This window comes from Abramis brama, assembly GCF_963993115.1.
Source record: "Abramis brama genome assembly, chromosome: 14".
NCBI lineage: Eukaryota > Metazoa > Chordata > Actinopteri > Cypriniformes > Leuciscidae > Abramis > Abramis brama.
In genome coordinates, this window is record NC_139976.1 from 36,340,877 (window position 1) to 36,365,269 (window position 24,393).

The 24,393-nt window shown below is 37.5% G+C and overlaps 2 protein-coding genes across 8 annotated transcripts in view; one reads left to right on the forward strand and one right to left on the reverse strand.

Moving 5' to 3' along the window:
- frmpd2 (FERM and PDZ domain containing 2) overlaps window positions 1-4,265 on the reverse strand; it is a 38,733-nt gene extending 34,468 nt beyond the window's left edge. For all 3 annotated transcript variants that reach the window (XM_084135999.1, XM_084136000.1, XM_084135998.1), the window contains exons 1-3: window positions 4,052-4,265; window positions 591-712; window positions 339-502 (exon numbers count right to left, since the gene is read on the reverse strand). In XM_084135999.1, coding sequence (XP_083992125.1) covers window positions 339-502; window positions 591-711 — 285 coding nt within the window. In that variant the 5' untranslated portion in view covers window position 712; window positions 4,052-4,265. The remainder of the gene's footprint in view (window positions 1-338; window positions 503-590; window positions 713-4,051) is intronic.
- A 2,378-nt stretch (window positions 4,266-6,643) lies between these two features.
- Window positions 6,644-23,850, forward strand: mapk8b (mitogen-activated protein kinase 8b). Of its 5 annotated transcripts, none has more exons than XR_014609023.1 (12): window positions 6,644-6,821; window positions 12,428-12,606; window positions 12,709-12,838; window positions 13,349-13,407; window positions 14,195-14,333; window positions 15,594-15,759; window positions 16,204-16,635; window positions 17,924-18,106; window positions 19,148-19,272; window positions 19,403-19,466; window positions 19,640-19,717; window positions 21,244-23,850. XR_014609023.1 is itself a non-coding variant. In XM_084135512.1 (12 exons), exons 2-12 carry the CDS (start codon window positions 12,485-12,487, stop codon window positions 21,258-21,260), a joined length of 1,155 nt encoding a protein of 384 aa, XP_083991638.1. In that variant the 5' UTR covers window positions 6,644-6,821; window positions 12,428-12,484; the 3' UTR covers window positions 21,261-23,850. The 5 variants fall into 5 exon arrangements, 4 of the variants coding, with proteins under 4 accessions (XP_083991638.1, XP_083991636.1, XP_083991637.1 ...); XM_084135512.1 differs by having other exon boundaries at window positions 16,204-16,275; XM_084135510.1 differs by having other exon boundaries at window positions 16,204-16,275; window positions 21,249-23,850.
- Window positions 23,851-24,393: the final 543 nt, after the last annotated feature.

Below are 24,393 nucleotides of genomic sequence, written 5' to 3' on the forward strand. Positions count from 1 at the left end.
AAATTTTAACGTTGTTTAGACGACTTGCAATGTCGTCTTTTCGACGTCTTTTCAACGAGTTTTTGCTGGGTGGGTCTCCCTCATGTTGTTCCAACCCCGTAAGACTTTTGTTAATCTTCGGAACACAAATTAAGATATTTTTGATGAAATCTGAGAGCTGTCTCACTCCTCCATAGGCTTCTATGTAATCGATATCTGCCATCCCAGAAAGTTAGTAAAGACATCGTTAAAATAGTCCAAGTGACTACAGTGGCTCAACCTTAAGTTTATCAAGCGACAAGAATTTTAACATTCAGCAAGAAGGTCAGGCTATCTACCATAATTGTAGGCCAACTCACCTTCTCCGTGGCCTGTGTCCTGGGGGAAGTGTTGCTCTGTGACAGTTCTGGGGAAGTGAAGGATCCCACGGCCTCAGATCGGCCACAGGTCTTGAAGGCAATCCTGCCGACTGCAGAAAGGAGTATGGAGCCGGGGCTGATGACACAGCACATGTTACCAGGATCTGGATGAAGGGAAGGAGGTACAATGGTGACAGATTATGTTGGCAATGATGGATAAGAGCATGAAAAAGAGATGAAAGAGCATTCTACCTTTACTGGAGATGTCTATCAAGACTTCTGCAGCCCCTAGGAGGAGAGCCCAGACCTCGTCCTCCTCCAGAGGTGCTCCTCGTGACTCCAGCACTTCCGCCAGGGTCACAAACATGCTCATTCTGCCAGACGCAAAACACACACAAGCACATTACAACGGCGCACACATGCATGAAAAGGTTGAGCTGGATTTCATAACTCATTTTACCTCCCTTTCTACACTTTAGCATACTTTTAAAAAGAGTATGGTATTAATACACTTTAAAAGTGTGAACTGAAGTTCAGACACTTTAATTGCATGTTATTTACAATTGAATGAAAATGTGTAATAGTTTAAATTCATATTAAATGCAGTTAGTTGAACTTAAGAGTGCTTTTTTGATCTTTATACTGTATGTTATTTCATATTTACTTCATTTGTCTTTGATTAACATACTGCTGAATGTACTGACTAGCATTTATGGCAAACAAAAATATACTTTATGCCATTTCTGTTTTAACTTGTATGTCATGGTTATTTGATTTACTATATGTTGTATATATATTTATGATAGCTACACATTTGTAGTGATGAAGTTGAAATTTAGTACATTCCAAATATATTAACTTTAAAGGATAACTGTCGCCATAATGCAACCTAGGGTCATTTTGATAATTTACCTGAGGCAAACATTCATTTAAAAGCATAATGGAAACGCCACTTTTAAGTTTGACCGTATTTTCGTTTTCGGTCAAATTGCCTTTTGAATGGGAGTGATTGGGGCACGACTAGCAAAAAAACACTAAGAAGGCTTGACACAACATGAAACTTTGCTCGAAGTATCACCAGGGGCTCTATACATGAACTCGAGCATTGAGAACATTGTTTGTGTACACAGAGTTTACTAAAAAATAAAGATTTTGAACAACTCACTGTAGCTGTGTCCGCCGGCATTTTGACAGTCAAAAATAGTCGATCTCCGAATGCAACGTAACAGGGAGGAGAGTAAAGATGGAAAGCTCCTAAAGCTTAGTTCCATATAAATTCACGGATAATTTGTTGTTTTGTCGTTAGTGAAAAGCAATATTGACGTTGTATTTGAAAAAGGATGCTCATATAAGAAGCAATACTAAAATTCAGAGTCAGTTCATTCGCATTCGGAGATCGACTATTTTTGACTGTCAAAATGCCAGCGGACACAGCTACAGCGAGTTGTTCAAAATCTTCCTTTTAACAAACTCTGTGTACACAAACAATGTTCTCAATGCTCGAGTTCATGTGTATCAACATCAAAATCAACTTGGATGTTTAAGTAATTTCAACTTAAATTACATCTACTTTCTGACACTTGTATAACATAAAAGAAGTAAAAAAAAAAAATACTGAACTTTTTTGATGAGTTAAAGCAATGTCATAACTTATTGATCATATAATTTTTGTAAAATGTACTTTCACATTATTACAGAGTACACTTTTTAAAGGTGTATTTATGAAACAGTCAGTTTTCTTTTTTTAAATATACTTTTAAGATTTGAACTAAGTACATATTCAACTCAATTAAGCAATTTTCCTAAGGGAACCCTTGGATTTCATAACTGTTTTTCACTTGTTTGGCAGGAAACACCTTCAATCTTTCTTTAGACTCCAGGTTCTTTGACTCGTAATGCCAATTAGCCTAACTTTTGGAGACATCGTTAGCCTAGGGGTTCACATCTTTCCACCCTTCACTGAGAACATTACAGAGTTTGTTCGCATATCATTGTGTTTTACTTGCAGACTATCTTGGCTGTTGCTTATTTGAAGGTCAGATCCAATTTATTGACCACCATATGCAGAAATTCAAGGAAAATCCACATTAATTCACATACTTTTTCCTCAAGTACTCACTTCCATAAGCTAGCAACATATTTGAGTACCATTTTGAGTGTCCATATGAAAGTCAATGGGGTCCAAAACAACACTGGACCCCGTTGACTTTCATTTTTTAGAGAAAAAGCATGGACACATGTTTAAGCTTCTTCTTTTGTGTTACACATTAGGAATGACAAGAGTGTGAGCATAATTTTCATTTTTGAATGAAATGTCCCATTGATTGCAGATGACTGCAACCTAAACTTTAAAAGGTCCATCATTACACTACATGTAACCTTCATAGCATTTGCGTAAATTTGCAAGCTATGATTAGCGAAAGCACAGTCTCCAGCTAACCTCTTTACCACAGGAGTTAACTGGGGGAATTACCTTGCTTGCATAGAACGTAAGAAAGCACTACGCACATCTTCTCTTCACCATGTCAGTATCACTTTTGCACACTTGCATGATGCAAGACTTCTCCTCTAGTAATTGGCTTTGACAGAGCCTGGTGGATTTGCTCTAATGTGTCTTCTAACTAAAGTTAAAGCACCATAAATATGCTAATTAAAAGACAGTTGTCATTCACATCCATGCTGTATGTTACAACATATGACATTTTCCTCCAAAAGAATGATTGAGTTTTTTCCCAGCTGTATGCAGGCTCAAAGAGTACAAAGGTTGAGTCTAAATATTTTCAGTATTACTTTAAACTAAAGCATCTGGTTCTACTGTAACTGTATAAGACTGATTTATAGTGATTTGAATATATTTGTAATTGCATGTATGCAGTAAAATGCTGGTTGGCCTCCATAGTGGATTAGCATGACTTTTGCCCCTCAGGACTGTCACTTGCATTGAATCATGGAGTAGAAACAGTGGTAACACTTTAGTTTAAGGTCCAATTCTCACTATTAACTATTTGTTTATTAGCATACATATTACTAGCATACTGGCTGTTTATTAGTACTTATAAAGCACATATTAATGCCTTATTCTGCATGATCATATTCTACATCCCTTAATCACCCAACACCTAAACTTAACAACTATCTTACTAACTATTAATAAGTAATAATTAGGAGTTTATTGAGGCAAAAGTCGTAGTTAATATAGTTAATAGTGAGAATTGGACACAAATCTAAAGTATGACCGAAACAGTCTTTCCTTTACTACAATACACTAATTTCAAGGGATTCAACTCAACCGTATATATACATTTTGAAATAAATGTTTGTCATGATTTTCTCTTCTTGACAGAATGATACTGTGATTTAAAAACTTGTCTTCAGCACTGAAATATTATAACGTTGGCAAAAAAGCTATCAAGCAAAGGATATTATAACTGCCATGTGAATAGGCAAACACACTCCAAACTTCATTATTGTACCTGCCATAAATGGTATAACTGTGCCAGAGGGTTTAAAACCGTTTTGCTAAGGGAAAATAAATAATTGTTATTAAGATGCTATGCTGTTAAATATTTAATAGAGAGAAGATGGCCATCTCATTCCAGTTTTATGTTCGCCACTAATACTGTGCTTGCCACATTTCTGTGTGCTAAGACATTGTATTTATCTATGACTATGTAACATTAAACGTTCAAGGACAAGTTGTAAAGCATGTTTACCTTTCTACATTCGATATACGCAGAGTTGTCCTCCGGATATCTTCTGCTCTGTTAAAATCCTTTCAAGCATCTTGCTCTGTCCCTCTCAATTGCATACCAACAAAAACACTCCTTTTATAATTATCGATATCACGGGTTATTGTCCAGCAGCATTTCCTCCATTGAAATGTTGTCACAGCAGTGTTTTAGCTTAATTAGTCCTATTCTTAGAGCCCAGCCATAAGAACTCAATTGGATTAGAAAAGGTCAGTGGGCGACCAATCAGTGTGTCCAAACCCCCTTGACCCCCCCAGACCTTCACTAATCTAACTCAACAGATGTGAACTGTGACTGTTTCACTACTGTCCTGTACTGTATATTCTCATAATATGATGCATTTACAGAATGTTATGACTGAAAGGTTTTAGAGGGATATCCCTCGAATGCGTTATTTTGTCACATTAATTACTGAATTATTATACACACAACATTGACCTGTAAAATACATTTTCTTTACATATCTTTCTTTACACTATAACATATTTTCTAATGCTATTTTGCTTCCACAACGTCTTTCTTCAGACTAGTTGAAAGAAAACATCTCAAAAATACACTTTTAAGTGTTACAATACATATCTTTAAAGAATTCTCAAAAATTAGTTTTTTCTTCTTCAGAAATCTCCACTTCGGCAGCGCTTTCATGCACCAAACTTTATAGAAACGGGAGCATATCTATGTTCCCACAGCCCTATGTTCCCACAGCCCTATGTTCCATCATTTCCAAGTTTTTTTTTTTTCTTTCCAAAATTAGGCCCTGGGTTCCCACATTTCCTTTATCATCAATTTTCATCAGATTTTATCCCCATTTCTCCCGATTTGGTAGTCACTTACCCTAACCCTAACCCTAACCCTAACATACCTAAACCTACCCCTCACAGGAGGGAGACTTGTCTGGGATGTTATTGGGCTATCCCTGTACCAGTACCAGTGGCGTAACTTTGTTTTAAAAAGTGGGTGGGACAGGTGGGGGTAACTCAATGCTAAATCATAAAACAGATGTATGCACAATAACATTACATTATGATGTCCAGCAATCGATTTAAATAGTACAGTGATTGGGTTTAATTAGTCGTTTAATGAGGCCTATTATATGTTGATCCGACTATTTTAAGCGTGTAATTAAATGGTCCAGGGGCAGAATTTTCGCCCAGCGTGTCAGAGGTTGTCGATTCTAACCGCACTCATATATATATATATATATATATATATATATATATATATATATATATATATTTTTTTTTTTTTTTTTTTTCTCGATTATGTTTTTCAGTGGTTGTATATCAGGCATGGACACGTTTGTGTGCATTTTGTTTTGTAATTTAACAGGAACGAATAGAGAGTCTCTCCACAACGGATTGAAGCGCGCGTCCGAGTGAAGACTGTGCGCGAGCCACAAACAAACACAGTATCCGCGCCACTGATCGCAGCGGCAACGAGCACTTTGATCACTTGATTTAAAAAACAACACATTTCAGCGCTAGATCGCCTCTTATTTGACAAACGAATGAAATTAATGCTCTGGTAGTTAACTGGAGATGTTTTGTTTATTTGTATTGGTACATTCAAAAGTGGTGGGGACAATAGGCCTATCGACCTTAGCAAAAAGTGGTGGGGACATGTCCCACCCGTCCCACCCGCAAATTACGCCTATGACCAGTACAAGCACTAAAACCTACCCTTCGTGGGGGAATTAGGCTTGATTGTTTGACATACCTGAAACATACCCTTCACAGGAGGGAGACTTGTCAGGGATGTAATTGGGCTATCCCTGTACCAGCACAAGCACTAAAACCTACCCTTCATAAGGGACATAGTTAAATGAGAGAACATAGGACTGTGGGAACATAGGGCTGTGGGAACATATGGTTGTGGGAACATAGGGCTGTGGGAACATAGGGCCTAATTTTCAGTAAAAAAAAATTCTTAGAAATGTGGGAACATAGGGCCGTGGGAACATAGGGCTGTGGGAACATAGGGCTGGCCCCATAGAAACTATCTAGCCTATATTCTATAAGCTTTTACAGGTTTGTTAATTTATTATTCGCCTGATTTTTGTAACTTTTTTTTATTTTATTCTCTTTAAGGCTGTAGTATTTCTGATTTTATGTATTGATCCAAAAGAGAAAGAGAATTCCTTAATGTAAACAGCTTTAAATCTACTATCTGTCAACAAACATTCTGCAAATGTATTCAAATTAGTCCATATTTAAGTAGATAATGTGTAATTTGTAGTACAACATTTGTAATAGAAAACATTTGTGATTAATGAACTGTACTGGGGAAGTAAAACTTTTACCCTATTCACTTCTTGTTCTTGACATCTTCAAAGGTTTCAGAAGGTAAAATGTCGATGTACTCATTTCCTTCTCTTGTTTAGTTTCTGTGTTAGTTATGAAATCTAACAAGAAACAGGAAAAGAAAGCCTAGCTATAGCGATTTCTTTCAATAGTCAGTGGTACACAAGGAACGCGACGTCATCGCACGACCTCGATCGATGACGTCGGGAAGAACGCAGAAACTGCGCACGTCACATTCACGCAGAGTTACGGTGACGTAGTACGCAAGTGTCCGCAGCTCAAGGCCTGCCAGTGGACGGAAGCACAGTGATCGCAGAGCTTGTGTCTTCAAGTGGAAAACAAGACGAATACAACGAACTGCAGTGCTCTATGTGAAGAAGACGCTTGTCCTTTTATGAATCATCTCTTGAATTGTCTGCATATCTTTTAAGAGGGTGAGTAAACACTTGCAGTTTTACCGCTGATGTTTTTAAGGTGGGTTGTGGGGGAGGGTAACCCTGAATTGCTGCTGTAAAACACCACAGTAAACACCGTTGACTCGCTAGTTTAAGCTGGTCATTTGGGAGAATAATATCTTAGCGCGTTATTTCACTTATTGAGGATTATTGTGGTTTACAATAATGTGTTTTATATATCGATATGGCACATGGACTGATTCCGTGGTACAGTGATGGTAGTAATACTAAGTCTTATAAATATATACTCCATGGTACTGGATACAATGATATTTACACGGTACTTTACATCAAATATCATCGCAAATGTCTTAAACATGGTGTTTTATGGTACTAAAACATGGTAAATCTACCCATTTGTCATTCTGCAAATGACATGATGTGTAAGTTTGAGATCCTAGATTGAATACTGTCTCGAAACCTAGTGTGAGCTGACAGCATTTTTTCTTAACACGCCTATAATGCCCCAAAAATGCTGTTTATGTATGAAGCTCGTTGAGTTTTGAGAGACAGCCATTTGTGTGCATGCATAACTCGCTGTGCTCTCATAGTACAGAACAGATTGTCTTTCACAGTATACATACAGCAGTTTTGATTTGATTTCAATGCAAGACTCATCTGGAGGTGTGAGGAGTCCAGATCAGAGAAATTGAGGTCATTGTTTGTTGGTGGATGGATGGTGTTGTGAGATGTTGAATTCAGGGCATTTGGGTGCGGTTCTCAATATTATTTTAGGAGATGATTGACACTTTCCATTCACATTGATGTTAAAGAATGCAGTCTCTGAAATCTGAAGTATGAATTAAACTTCAGTTGAAACCTGATCCAGGTATTGATGCACCATTGAACAGTGTGCTGAAATGTGTTAATGGATTTAAATAAGATTTAGTTCAATTTAGGGCTGCAAGTATGAGGCCTAATTGATGATCATCGATAATGAAAATAATAAGCAATGAATTTGATTATCAGTTAAGTCTACAGTAGTCGTGAATAACACATTTCTATGGACAAACAAAGCGCATCTGAAATATAGTAGAGGACACATGGTGCATTCAGGTCATTTTGGAAAGATTGAATTTATGAGTTGAACGCCACCAAAAAGTGGGAAATACGAGTGGGAATTAAGCTCGGGATTTTCTTTAAGCCCCGGGTTTACAAATTGGAGGCGCGTCAGTGAGAAACATGTCGGAATACAGCAATACTTAAAGGTATTTAGCAGTGACATTGTCAGCTTTTTTTATTTACAACAAAATAAGCGAATTGCCTTACAATAGGATTGTAATATGTGTCAAAAATAAAGTTTACAGTGGCTTCATAAATTGATTAAAAGCATAAAAAATCTAAACACCCCATATGCACATTCATTGTTTTTTTTTAGTTTTTTTTAAATTAAAGTAGTAGAGTTTAAGATCATTGCTGTATTTTAGTTAATTTAGAGAAGGTACAGCGCCATCTTCTTGCTCCAAAGAAAATTCCTTGAACGCACCTGACGTTGTAAATACGTACTTCCCAGGAGGACTTGAACGCACCAATAATATGAGTTATTGTGGGAGAAGTTAGGCTGGTAAGAGTTAATACCAGTTGACATTTTGTCTACGCTTTCGTGTTTCTTTTTTTAATCATTTTTATGTTTAGTGATTTAACTTAAATATGGTGGACAAATTTTGGTTTTACAATGTAATGTTTCCTTTTTTGTGCATGTTGTGTAAAGCGTAGCCTACACAGATCGAGATACATTCACTATATTTGTTTTCTGGATGTGGAATAAAATTTATTATAAAAAAATAAATACTTTTTGATTAATCGTGGAAACAAATAACCAGCAGATTATCCATTATTAAAACAATCATTAGTTGCAGCCCTAGTCTTCTATTCTGTACTGTATAATGCTTTTAGGGTCAAATAAACCATCCTGCTCTTCTGATTCCTTAAAGCATTTGCCAAACACATGTAATGTCATGTTTGGGATCCTTGATATATGCCTTGAGTGGAAAAAAATGCACCATGTGAACAGAAAATCACATGTACAGGCTGTCCTGTATACCGATGTAAAGAGGGTACACTGCAATCCTCAGCATAATATGCTAAATTTGAGTCATTTGTCTCAGCCTGGGTCATTTGTTTGCACAGTTCCCTGAGCAGTGTACCTGTTTAAATATGCATTTCTGCTTCAAGTCACTATAACGCTGACGATGCGTTAAGCTGATGCTTCTTAGGTCAGATTCGTCACCCACTTTCCACAGCGCTTCGGTATTTGCATAGACTTTCGTGGCAGTGCATGAATAAAATATATTGATATTTTGCACCATTTTGATGATATTCAATATTTATCTTGATATTTGTGCCTTTGCTCTGGATTTCTTACATCTAGTTAAAAATAAAGCATGTATTTAATCATGTTCATCATTATCTTCTTGACTTTCGGCTTCTTTCACAACTTGACGGTCGGTGGATAGGGTCTTGGCGTCCGCAAGGGTAAGACGACAGTTTTTGAGGTCTGGTAAACAAAGAAAGTAGGCCTAAATGGTATGCGAAAAAGTAAAGCGTTGCTTTTATATTACTTGTAACAGAAAAGGCAAACAATCAGGCTAAAATACTTCATTTACCGTCAACATTCAGCAAATGCGCATCTACATCATTTAAACAAATCTCTGAATATCTAATAAACATTTAATTTCACAAACCTTACAGATTTAATCGAATCCAGCTGTGATATCTTGTGAAGTGTGCATTTGTAGCCTGGATAAACAGTCGGTCCTGAAGTGAGTGAATGCGAACAGAAGATCAGCCTCACAGGAGATGCGATCGAAAAACTCATATTGTTTTCACTGTGTGCTGTATGTAAAATTAGCGTTACCTTGTCTTTATTTGAAAAAAATATGATTACCAGTGCATACGAAATTACCAGATTACTGAGTGCCCTGTTACAGTGTTTACTTCCTTTTTATTCACATATTCATATATTTTCAAACAATGACTTTATTTGTGAAAAATACTGTAATAGGATTGCAGATTCAAGAAGTTGCCATCTAAAGTATAAGCATGTTTATTTTAAGGATTTGTTTTCTAATTTATTTATAATTTATTAAATATTGATTAAAATAAATATACTATATATATAATGCACCATATATATATATATATATATACAGTGAGGAAAATAAGTATTTGAACACCCTGCTATTTTGCAAGTTCTCCCACTTGGAAATCATGGAGGGGTCTGAAATTGTCATCGTAGGTGCATGTCCACTGTGAGAGACAATATAAAAAAAAAAATCCAGAAATCACAATATATGATTTTTTAACTATTTATTTGTATGATACAGCTGCAAATAAGTATTTGAACACCTGTCTATCAGCTAGAATTCTGACCCTCAAAGACCTGTTAGTCTGCCTTTAAAATGTCCACCTCCACTCCATTTATTATCCTAAATTAGATGCACCTGTTTGAGGTCGTTAGCTGCATAAAGACACCTGTCCACCCCATACAATCAGTAAGAATCCAACTACTAACATGGCCAAGACCAAAGAGCTGTCCAAAGACACTAGAGACAAAATTGTACACCTCCACAAGGCTGGAAAGGGCTACGGGGAAATTGCCAAGCAGCTTGGTGAAAAAAGGTCCACTGTTGGAGCAATCATTAGAAAATGGAAGAAGCTAAACATGACTGTCAATCTCCCTCGGACTGGGGCTCCATGCAAGATCTCACCTCGTGGGGTCTCAATGATCCTAAGAAAGGTGAGAAATCAGCCCAGAACTACACGGGAGGAGCTGGTCAATGACCTGAAAAGAGCTGGGACCACCGTTTCCAAGGTTACTGTTGGTAATACACTAAGACGTCATGGTTTGAAATCATGCATGGCACGGAAGGTTCCCCTGCTTAAACCAGCACATGTCAAGGCCCGTCTTAAGTTTGCCAATGACCATTTGGATGATCCAGAGGAGTCATGGGAGAAAGTCATGTGGTCAGATGAGACCAAAATAGAACTTTTTGGTCATAATTCCACTAAACGTGTTTGGAGGAAGAAGAATGATGAGTACCATCCCAAGAACACCATCCCTACTGTGAAGCATGGGGGTGGTAGCATCATGCTTTGGGGGTGTTTTTCTGCACATGGGACAGGGCGACTGCACTGTATTAAGGAGAGGATGACCGGGGCCATGTATTGCGAGATTTTGGGGAACAACCTCCTTCCCTCAGTTAGAGCATTGAAGATGGGTCGAGGCTGGGTCTTCCAACATGACAATGACCCGAAGCACACAGCCAGGATAACCAAGGAGTGGCTCTGTAAGAAGCATATCAAGGTTCTGGCGTGGCCTAGCCAGTCTCCAGACCTAAACCCAATAGAGAATCTTTGGAGGGAGCTCAAACTCCGTGTTTCTCAGCGACAGCCCAGAAACCTGACTGATCTAGAGAAGATCTGTGTGGAGGAGTGGGCCAAAATCCCTCCTGCAGTGTGTGCAAACCTGGTGAAAAACTACAGGAAACGTTTGACCTCTGTAATTGCAAACAAAGGCTACTGTACCAAATATTAACATTGATTTTCTCAGGTGTTCAAATACTTATTTGCAGCTGTATCATACAAATAAATAGTTAAAAAATCATACATTGTGATTTCTGGATTTTTTTTTTTTGATTATGTCTCTCACAGTGGACATGCACCTACGATGACAATTTCAGACCCTTCCATGATTTCTAAGTGGGAGAACTTGCAAAATAGCAGGGTGTTCAAATACTTATTTTCCTCACTGTATATATATATAAATAATAGGCATTATATCGGCCACCCTGCTCTCTAAGGTATCGGCATCGGCCATTGGCCATCAAAAAACCAGTATCGGTCGACCACTAGTACCTTCCTCATTGGTGGTCGTCGGCACCAGAGTAGTGTGAATGACGGTCTGGCGCTGTCCACTTGGCACACGTGCCCGAACCACCGCGGGCGTCTCTTTTGTATCGCCTCTTCGATCGTTAAACCCGATAACCGATATATATATATATTGGCTGATAAATCTAAATCCAAATTTTTATATAATTTTGAGAGCCTGATTACAAAATCAAAAATCTCACCATTAATAGCCATGTCCCAAACACACAATTATAATGATGTTCTCATTATGATTTTATGTAGCCTATATAGACTTGCGCTGCGCATGTTAAACAATTAAATTTCCTTTTTTTACATTTTTAAATTCAAAACCATCATGTCGAACGGTTGAGCATCTAAAGTGAAGGAAATCCATTATACATCGGCCAAAGTTTCTTATCGGGCCGATAACGATAACATTAAAAATGAACATATTTTGATCTTACATGCGTCTTAATCTTATAAACTCACAGGCTGTGAAAGATCATGAAACTAGTCTAATGACAGAGAAACTTTGGAAAGTTTAATGGCAAAATAAAAGCACATTACATTAATTGCAAAATGCAAACTATTGCTTTTTTATACTTAAATATGTTACATGCAGCTGCTTTTATGAATGTTCCCTAACTTTGAAGGTCAAGTTTCTGTGATCACAAAAATCCAGACCAGGACCAGATGAAAGTGTTCTACTCACTCATTTCTTTTTGTCTTTTCAGATTTTGAAGGTGAAGTTTTTCTTGAATGCCCAAGAAACAGTCAGTACGGTTTTCAACATGAACAGGAATAAGCGTGAGAAAGAGTATTACAGCATAGATGTAGGAGATTCAACGTTCACCGTTTTGAAGCGCTATCAGAATCTAAGGCCAATCGGGTCTGGAGCTCAAGGCATCGTCTGGTAAGTTTAATGAATTTAATTAGCCTGAAGTAGATTATCATAAAGATGGCTTATAAAAGAAAGTGTGTTAAATGAAAAACTTTTTTTTTATTTTGTTTTTAGCTCTGCATATGACCACGTCCTTGAACGAAATGTTGCAATTAAGAAACTTAGCCGACCCTTTCAGAACCAAACCCATGCCAAACGGGCCTACAGAGAACTGGTCCTGATGAAATGTGTCAACCACAAAAACGTAAGACAGGTTTCAATTTAATTGTGTATATATATTAATGGAAATGTAATGTGATCAAAGCTGAATTTTCAGCATCATTACTCCAGTCTTCAGTGTCACATGATCCTTCAGAAATCATTCTAAATATGCTGATTTACTGCTCATTAAACACATTATTATTATTATTATCATGTTGTGCGGCTTCATATTTTTGTGGAAATGGTGATATGTTTTTTTTTCAGGATTCTTTAAAAAAAAAAACATTTATTACATAGAATTTTCAGCAGTAACATTATAAATTTGTTTGCAGACACTTTAGATCAATTGAATGCATCCTTGCTGAATAAAAGTAGTAATTTAATTAAGAAAATAAATCCCCAAAGTTTTGAGTATTAGTGTATGTTGAAGTTAATTTTGTAAAGATATATTTTGGATAGTAAGAACTTGATATCCTCATAGATGTGACAAATTCAACCAGGTGAACCTCACAGCACATGCACGTCTTTCACGCTGTGTGCTTTCATTTCACAGATAATTGGCTTGTTAAATGTGTTCACACCACAGAAGACACTTGAAGAATTCCAGGATGTGTAAGTTTTCTTTTCTGCTGTGAATTAGAATGGAACTGAAATGCCTTTTGACTTGTAAAATGCATAACGTAATATAAGTTTGGCCTTGGATTAATTCAAACTCACTGTGTAACAAGATCAGGGCTGTACAGTGCGACAGATATATGTGACCCTAGACCACAAAACCAGTCACATGGGTCAATTTGAGATGTATACATCATCTGAACGCTGAATAAATAAGCTTTCCATTGATGTATGGTTTGTTAGGATATGACAATATTTGTCCGACAACTATTAGAAAATCTGGAATCTGAGGGTGCAAAAAAATCGAAAACATTGAGAAAATCTCCTTTAAAGTTGTCCATTTATGTTCACGATTGTGCTGCATCCACTCACACAAATAAATGTTTTATATATTTACGGTAGGAAATTTACAAAATATCTTCATGGAACATGATCTTTACTTAATATCCTAATGATTTTTGGCATAAAAGAAAAATCGATAATTTTGACCCATACAAAGTATTGTTGGCTATTGCCCGTGCGACATGTGACTTGTTTTGTGATCCAGGGTCTCATATAATATGTATTGTCCCTTTTGTTTTTCAAATAAATAAATAAATAAATAAATATATGTTGCACGTACTACAAAAAAACGGTCTGTGCGATTATTAAATTTACCACAGTAGCATGCATACGTTTGTCATGTTTATCAGAGCTTAGTTACCCACATAAATCCCAAGTATGTGCATGTATGCTTGTTTATCTGTGTGTTCCTCACTCCTTTTCCTTCGTCTCCTGTCCTCAGTTATCTGGTGATGGAGCTGATGGATGCAAACCTGTGCCAGGTCATTCAGATGGAGCTGGACCACGAGAGACTCTCTTACCTGCTTTATCAGATGCTCTGCGGCATCAAACACCTACATGCTGCCGGCATCATACACAGGGTACACACACACACACACACACACTTCAAAGCCGTCTTTCTACATAGGCTGCATCTCCATAGGTTACTGGCTTTGAAATGCTTCAGTAACGGTCACATACGTCTCACAGGAAAAGCTCTTCAAACATAAAGCACAACAAAACTCAGTTGTTGTTGTTGCCAATAGAGTTTTATTTTATGATGTTGCTAAACTAATGAATTGATACTCTAATACAGGAGTTTTCACACATTTTAATGCCAGCAGTATAATAATGCTCTGCAGTTTTGTCGTCTTGTCGCTTTAAATGCTCGAGCTCTATGAAGCAGGATGGATTCTGATTGGCTGTCAAAGTTTTTATCGTTCATCAGCTGGAAAAAAAAAGTTCTGTAAGCAATTTGGTCAGTTGTGGTGTGGACTCTATTCTTTTATACTTAGAACGTTTTTTTAATCTTCATCATTATAGTTAATGTGCTTGGTGGGAACGGGCCTTAAGCCTTGGTTTAATAAACACAATTTACCTAGAAAATCAACATTTCCCCCCTACTCTTGTTTCGATGCATTTGCCTTATTCAAAAAAGATTTATGTAATGATGCCTTGAATTTTGGCCAAAATAAGATATTTAAATAAGACAGCATAATTTAGCTGCCAATTATGTATAACAAACTTGATGTTTTACGACCCTCATCTGTTTCTTAGGGCATTATTATGATATTTTAAGGAATATCACATGGTTGTTCTTTCATGTTTTAATTTGAACTGTAATAAAAAAAATTAAATCCGATTTTCACTTGATTACGTTTTAAAATATTAAATTTTTTAATGCTTTTATTTGATTACCACTGTTTTTCTAAACAATGATAAATGTGTATTAAATCATAAATCTAGAAAAAATAAAACCAACAACACAGAATCTCAGAAAAAATTCAATTGATTACACATGCTTTTTGGTTATTAAAATGTAAATGTATATATATTTTTTTTAAATTAAAATGGGGAAACACTGAATTTGGGAAAAACAAAACAGAATTTGGGAAAAAATTTAACTTTTAATAGCGTTTTTCAAGCTTTTGATAAATTAAGGTCCATACCTTTCATGCTTTCAATTAAACAGACGTGAATTTTGATTATTAAAATTTGATGTAATCATTACAGATCTTTTTTTATTTATTCAAAACTAAAGTGGAAAAAATGGGCCAAAGTTTCTGAACTGTGCAGTGCTCATTCCTACCTGTGAGACTGTGACCACTCTGCTGACCCTTAACCTCTTCTTCTCTTTCCAGGATCTGAAACCTAGTAACATAGTAGTGAAATCCGACTGTACGCTGAAGATCCTCGACTTCGGCCTGGCCCGGACGGCTGCCACCGGCCTCCTCATGACCCCTTACGTGGTGACGCGCTACTATCGTGCCCCAGAGGTCATCCTGGGCATGGGTTACCAAGCCAATGGTGAGTGCTAACCTGATGTCACTGGTTTGCAGCATGCCCACATAAAGGGTCCCAGACGACCCCAGAGCACCCTTCACATCATTCTGCTGAAAACAACCTTGATCTCACCAAATGGCTGTGGTGATTTAACATTAAAAGCCCTTGAGGGATTCTTTTGTCCAGCTGAACTAGTTTCTGCATGCCCGAGCACACTGGATGGGTTTGCCTGTAGCGCTGCGCATTAGTCACTGAGCACCAGTCTAACTTGGGAAGAGAAAAAGTGGTTCACTGCAGTGCGAAAATAACAGATCAATTTGAAGGCCGAAAATGCTGACGTTTAGTCTTAGTCGGTAGCGCTGAGGAAAAATTGGCAGTGGGTCAAACTCAGAAAATTCTCAACCAGTCGCGCTGCCCTTTTTGCTTTGCTTATGTCTTCTCTCTTTCCTCTATGCTACACTCGTGTAGTGGATATTTGGGCTGTTGGCTGCATTATGGCAGAGATGGTGCGGCACAAAATCCTTTTTCCAGGGAGGGACTGTATCCTTGTTCAGCCTCTAGTCATTTGTTTTGTGAAGAGTAGGGCCACTTGGATGTCTTGATCTGTTTGGGATGACTGGCCCGTGATCCTGCCTGATGCACACTGAGATGTTTGCATGCACCGTCCCGTCACCTCTGTTGCATCCACATCAGTGCACCCTGTTCTTTGTTTGATACGTGTGTGTGTTTGTGCATTTGTTTTTCTTTTTTATCGGCATTGATCATTGATATGCCATTTCATTTGTAAGATTTTTGGCAGTTTAATTTGGTTGTCATTTCATTTTTCAGTTGATGTCTGGTCTGTTGGATGCATCATGGCTGAAATGGTCAGAGGTAGTGTGTTGTTTCCTGGCACAGACCGTATCCTTACCTGGTTGTCTTTACTGTCCCATTGTTAGTGTTTTTGAGTGTTTGTTTTGTTATTTTACCCTTTATATGTGTGTTTTCATTGATGTGCAAAAAGGATTGAAATGTTGAAATGAAGATCAAGATTAAATTTCTCATTCATATATATATATACATACATACATGCATACATACATACATACATACATATGCATATACATATACATATATACACAGTATGGGCCCTATTTTACACCCAGCACAATGCAGCCCGACGCAAGTGTTTTTTGCTAGTTTTAGTCCGACACAGTTTTCATTTTCACGTCCTGCGCTACGTTGTTTAAATAGCAAATGCATTTGCGTCCATTTGTGCGCCCATGTGCTGCTGGTCTGAAAACGAGGTGTGTGTTCTGGCGCATTGTTGGAGCGTTGCTATTTTGAGGCAATAGAAATAGACTGAGCCATTGACCAACTGAAACCTGGACTAAAGTCAATGGTGCAATATTTTTTATTTATTTAAAGAGTGTGTTAGTAATGTGCGCCTATAGGCAGGTCCACAACGCACATACACTCTGCTTATTATTACACACACAGGGACGCACAGCAGCACACAAACATGCAAGATATTTAAAATAAAAGGACTACAATGTAAAAGTTTATTATTGTGTACATAAAGATATGGTGGAATCCGGCTTGTCCCGTAGATGTTCTGCTTGAGGGCTTTTACCTCGCGCACGAGCAGATCCGTTTGCGCTCTGGAGACGCGTTCGGTCTTTCCACTATCAAATTCCGTCATGTGAATAGCGAATCTGCCATGGCGCGAGCGCAACTGGCATTTAAAGGGAATGGGAGATGAGACTCTGATTGGTTTAACGCACGTAAATCCCCAAACACACCCATTAGTCATTATGAGAATAGGGACAACCCTTTTAGAGCATGCGCCGGGAGCGCCGACCATTTTTCCCGTCGTTAAACTAACAAAAGTGGATTGGGACACGCCATAAGTGAACTTGCGCCGTGCGCTTTAGACCATGTGCTTAAATCATTAAAATAGGGCCCAATATATATTATATTAATGTAACATTATGACTTTCAGTGGAGACTTGTCACATCACGCTGGATTAGGAAATGTGCTAGAGTCATTCTTAAATAATAAAGAGGATAACTGCTTATAATGTTTCACTTTGGGTAATTATGCTTATGTATGTGACTTTGAAGGAAGTCACCCAGATCTTAGTCAGGTAAGAGAGAGACATGATGATGTGCCTCCAGTCAGTAGTTTTCCTTAGCATGTAATGTGAAGATATTGACCAGTGGAACAAGGTGATCGAGCAGCTGGGCACACCGTCACAGGAGTTCATGCTGAAGCTGAACCAGTCTGTGAGGACTTACGTGGAGAACAGACCTCGCTACGCTGGATACAGCTTTGAGAAGCTCTTCCCTGACGTGCTCTTCCCTGCAGACTCTGACCACAACAAACTCAAAGGTGACGGATACTTCTTCAATATTTAGGCCCGCCTAAAGCCTTTTATTAGATAAATGCAAACTTCTGACTGAATGTGCAACCGATCATAGGCGACTGATGATTGTGTTATATTTGTTGCAAATATTGTTTTAATTCGTACTTGTAATTATTTGATGAAAATGGTACATTTTATTAAATTGTTGTTTTATGGAAGTAAACAAATGCCACCAGCCACTGACTAGCAATAGCCAGTAGCAAAGTCAAATCTACTGGGTTCTTAAGTGGCAGGTGTATTTTTATTTATTTATTTATTAAATAATTAATTATAATAACTTTATTTTGTGAAGCGACTTTAAAAGTTGCTTTCTCACAGCACTTTACAAAAAAGACCAAAAAAACCCTCAGCAGAATAAAATGAAACAACATTAAAACAAATGCAATAAAGAACAAGTAATACGTTTTAAAACAACAGTAACAACACAACAAATGCAAATAATTATAAATGGAAATGCATATTAAACCAGTAGACCAATAGTCAAGTATAAGCCATCCAAGAAAAGAAAATGTTTTAAGATAAGATTTAAAAGTGCTTCAGATTTTCTTGCACCATTTGATGCCATTTCTAGATGAGTGTCCAGTGTCCACCGAAACCAATTACAAATTCTTTTTTTTCTTTTCTTTACAAACTTGGGTATTCTCGCTACTCCATAGTTCACAGCCATAAACTATTGGCTGTATATAAAAAAGGCTTGAGCCTATTAAAATGTGCTATTGAAAGGAAATATGTCAAGAAAGGAAACTATCACAAAAAATTGCATGGGGTCTTCAACCATTGTAAAATTACTGTAATCCATGACTCCCACTAGCTTATTGCTTTAATTAAAGGCACATTTAATTCACGATTATGCTTTGCTGTTTCAACTTGGCTTCTAAAGACGCAGAATTTAGTTTGTTTCCCTTCATTAAACTCCCATCAAATTGCAGTAATCCTAGATCAGCATGATTGTCCATGGCGAGTTACCTCTCAATTCAGTTTCTGATTTAAATGCAATTATTTTTCAGCGAGCCAGGCCCGAGACTTGTTATCCAAAATGCTGGTAATAGATGCGTCGAAGCGAATCTCAGTGGACGAGGCCCTCCAGCACCCCTACATCAACGTGTGGTACGACCCGTCAGAGGTGGAGGCGGTAAGTGCTCATTATTTCGAGGTGCTCGTTGACTTCAGAGTCCAGATGGAGCCAACTCTCCCGAGTGCATTAATTATTATTTTCTTTCCTTTGTGATGTATCTGATTGACATTAATCTGCTTGGTTTCAGCCGCCACCGGCGATCACGGATAAACAGCTCGATGAGAGAGAACACACAGTAGAAGAGTGGAAAGGTGCTTGTTTTTTAAAGTTATTGACTGTTGTCATTCTTGAATTTTAGTCTCAAGATATGACAAACACATGATTATTTTGCCTTTTTATTTAGATCTTGATGGACGCATGAAATATAAGATTATTTGTAATAAATCGTGTAACACTTGCTCCTCTGTATCTGTTCCCTGATCAGAGCTGATATATAAGGAAGTGCTGGACTTGGAGGAGCGAACGAAAAACGGGGTGATCCGAGGACAGCCGGCCTCACTAGGTTAGTTTCCTCCTTGATTTATGAAATGAACTCTGTATTAGGCTTTTCACACTGTGGTTAACCTTGGGTTAATTATTTTTAACCCCAGGTTAAGGTACATTTTAACCCTGGATTATGAAGCTTTGCTCCGAAGCAGGTTTAGAATTAGAAGAACTTACAAATGCCTTAACCGAAATCTTGACAAGAAAGTATTATGTTTACAATTATTTTCCGCAGTAGTTATTTGGGCTAGAGTCCTGCACGGGTGAGGAAGCACGCAGAGAACTGTGGTAACCAAGCAGTTCTGTCGAACAGTATTTTTCAGATTTAACACTGTTAAGTGTGTGTGGTGTGCAGGGCGTGTTTGAACCCAAAATTGTCAGATGTAGGCTAGACGAAATTGCGTGGCAGATAGTGTTGCAGCCGCGTCTGTTCGATTGGTAAAATGTTATAAGGCTACTCAGTTTTGTGGTAACGTTTGCCATGTTCTTCATGTACCGGCCTTTTGACAGCTTCGGCTGAAGTTGTCCTTGTGTTAATTGTCGTGTAATAACTTCTGTATGACCTGGCGACTAACATTTTTGTAAGTGTCTAATGTGATTGGCTAAACTTCGGGTGCGGGTCGGGTGTCGGTTCGATTTTAAGCGGGTCGGGTACGGATTTTAATTAGTGCTGTTGACGGATAACGGGTCGGATGCGGTTTTAAGCACTGCGGGTACGGGCGGGTGCGGATTTACAAAATCGGACCTGTGCAGGACTCTGCTTAGGGCTCTACTAGAATAGGTCAATAGATCATGCTTGAATGTTCAAAAAACACCTTATTTTCCTCATATTCTCCATTGCTGCGGCTCCTCTCTTCCCAGTCTGTCAGTAACGCTCTGTTTAGTTCCTGTCTCTATGAAGCCCCTCCTTCTGAAAAGCACACTGTGCTCTGATTGGTCGGCTGGATCAGTGTGTTGTGATTGGTTGAGCGCTTCGAGTGTGTTTGGGAAATGTCCCATCCCTTACAATAACCACCTGTTTAACACACCACTAACTAACTCAACCAGGCCCCGCCCCTTTACTCTGCGTATGAATAATTTAAATGAGGAATATTGTGACGTGTTCGTTCCCGGAAGAAACTCAAGACTACAATGGAGGCGTTTCAGGAGTTCAGAAACACTGACACTGATATAGAGAAGAACTTTGTGCTTTGGAACTTTGCAGCAACAGCAACATTACACACTAAAGAAAGATGAACATGTAAAAAAACAAACAAACATAATAGGTCCTCTTTAATATCTTACACAATCTGATGTACATTGAAACATTTCAAATGTTTGGCTGTGTAACCTTTTAATTTACAATTTATCTATCAGTTTTTTCCCCCATTAAATGTGTACACATCTTTAATACCAGACACATTTACTTGAAAAGCAACATTATGTAAGATATTAAGAATATGTACAAAGCATAAATCTCTCACACTCTTGCTTGTGAAGTAAATCGATCATGCTGTAAAGATGTTTACACACCTGTCTGATAAACGTGTGCTGTGTTCCTCATAGCACAGGTGCAGCAGTGAGCAACGACTCCCAGGAGCCCTCGACGACGTCCTCCTCCTCCACAAACGACGCGTCGTCCATGTCCAGCGACCCCACCGTGACCTCGGACACAGACAGCAGTCAGGAGACCACAGGACCGCTGGGCTGCTGTAGATGACCATCCTCGTTCATCCCGTTCCCGCTAACATCCCTCTTCAACTGGCAGACGGAAACGTGTCCTCCTTTCTTTCTAAAAACTTGACAAGTTCTTTTGAATCGAAAAAGTGTAAGAATGGAGGTAAGAGTTTTTGAGGGCACCTTGAAAGCTTTTACACCAAACCAGCATTACTTTGATTGCTTTCATTTGCTGTACTTTAATTTTGCATCAGATCGAAGCTAGCGCTACGTCATCTTGCCATTTGGATGTGGAATGATTTGAGTTTATTTGTAAAGATGGATGGTGAATATATTTTTGAGATGTTTTTATTTTTTGAGCGTCATTTTTAATCACTAATTAGTGGAGGTTCTTTAAATGGCACGTCCATTTCCTGGAGAAATTAATGTTTCCACACTGTTACTACTGTTTGGGAGTCGGTGGTGTATAAAATGCATCTGGTCTAAGATGGTTTTAATATGACCTGTGTACCTAAAACACAAGTTTTATTTGGTTTGGCTTTACCAAAACACACTTAAGCTACTCTTTCTAATTTCTAATTTCAGTGCACAAGATGTACTCTCTGTAAAAACACGTTTGGGTTTTTAAATGTCACCATATGTAATCTAGTCTGTACATATTTCAACTCGAAACCCACAGCTTTCATTAAGCTTTCTTTCAGCGCTGTACAGTCCTGTAAAAGGAACACAACACAGTTCTTGTTTGAACACTTCAGTATATGATATGAAACCAAAATTGGATATTTGGTCCCTGCATAAGAAACGCTTTTGATTTCTTTAGTCTTTACTATCCAACTGAGTATACCAACGTGATCTTATTTATTAGGCTATGAGAACAAGTTTTTTTAAATCATATCATTTTATATGCAGCAATCAGTGCTAAATGAATGGAAACATTAGATTGGAGGTTCAAAATAGATCATAAAGGAAACTAGCCCTTTTCATGGACATGGCAATCTAACGTTAAAAAAATTCCATCATGATCATTTTATAAAAAATCTTTGTTTATGTAATGTTTTGGAATGTAATTATATCAATATGAGTGTATGTAGTGTAAACCAATCCTAAAGAATACAACACGACTCTTATGACTACAAGCTAAATCCATCACTAAAATTTGGGCTTTTATTTTGTTTTCAAAATGGAGAAAGTGCCTGAGTCCAGCATTCATTCCTGAATGATTAGAAAGATGAAGAAATTTGGGTGAGGTTTTTCAAAGTAATACTGTTCATATCATGTTGGAGTGTCTATTTTTCTATTGTATTTGGATGTGTGTGTGTGATGTAGATTGAAAGGTTGGGGCATGTTGAGAAAATGCAAAGGGACGTTTCCTCAAGCAAGGTCTTTCATCAAAGTAATAGCAAATTGGAACATTTTTGGTGTGCAGATATGGTTTGCAGCTTTATTTTGTTTAGGGAAATGTGCAAGATATTGCAACAAATGCTGTGGATGGGAACTACATTTCCCATGAGGCAATGCTATCGAATGGACATGTATGTATGGTGATAGTTGAGAGGATGTAGGAACAGAAGGTTTGTGTTTGCATAATGATTGGCATATATAATTTTTTTATTTGAGCTGCATCCCGGACATTTTTTATTTTATTTTTCATTTTAAGTGCTCTTAATTTTTCTTTGCTGTCTTTAGGCTAATGAATTTTAACTTCAGATTTTTCATTGCATTTGCTTTTATTTCATCTCTCAAAAATGTTATAATTCAGATCAAAGTAGGCTTTGATGAACTACCTCACTCTAAATTTCTAGTTTTTTTTTTTTTTTTTTGACGTAGTTGCCCGTAAAATGTTAATACAGATTTCATTATTTATTTATTTCTAAAGTGAACTATTGTCAATAGTAGGCAACGTATAGTTTTGTACATTATGTATACTTCACCTAGAAGTAAAAGAACTGAAATGTAAATTTGATCTTTTTGTTTAATTTTCTTTGTACTCATTTTTTTACAGTTGATGTGCAATACCCACTGCTGTCATGCTAGTTGTAATCATCTAGACTTATTAGTTTTAAATATGTACCCAGAGGTAGAGATATGTTTGGTACTGTCCGATAAACACTTTTTTTTTTTTTTTTTTTTTTTTTTAAATCTGGATATATTTTTTTTTGTGGCTTTTTTCGTCAATGTTACATAACCTGTCTTACCAAAAACTAAATTCTGTGGCTGATGTTAGCAAGGTTTCATGTTTAGCCACAGGACTTTGATCAACCTGGTAAGTTCAATTCAAAAACATCTGTAAAATATCTTGAATTACCAATATGTTAAGATTTGGTGCTGGTGTGTAATATTTGCTAGCAACGCCAGCCCAACAATTATTAAATTGCTAACTCTGTGTGCACTGAACAGCATACAGACAATGAGAAGTGCACTACTACAAAGAATGCACTGGGATCTTATGATACCAATTGTACATGTACTGCAAATAAACACCAGTTTGAATCAGAATCATTTTCCCATGTCTCATTGCAGCTCAATATACAAGAAGTTTATGTTTACGTTTTAGACAGAATATTGTCAGTTATTTAGTTTTTTTTAGTAGTGGCGTTTCAATGAGTTTGGAATAACATGCTACTCTTAAAAGGCCAGTTTTTCCAATGATAACTGTATTGATTTCCACACTAACGTACAATAGTTTTCTGTATATTATAAGCATGCACTGCAGCTTTGTCATCTGCTGTTTTAAATGCTCAAGCTCTTTAAAGTCGAGTGGATTCTGATTGGCTGAAAATGTTTTAATCATTTAAAAACATTTTTTTAAAGCATTTTCTGTTTTGTTATCGCTATAGCTTATTCAAACCTAATTTTCTAGCAAATGAACGATAAAAAACATCGACAACCAATCAGACCAGGCACTAATGGTGTCGACGATCAACCTATGGTGCTTTTAAGAAACGTTGCCCTTAACAGTTGTTTCAGGATCAATTTGAAACGGCAATCGTATGCGGATGTTGGAGATGGTGCAAAGGCGGGGCTGCGTTTAACTCTGTT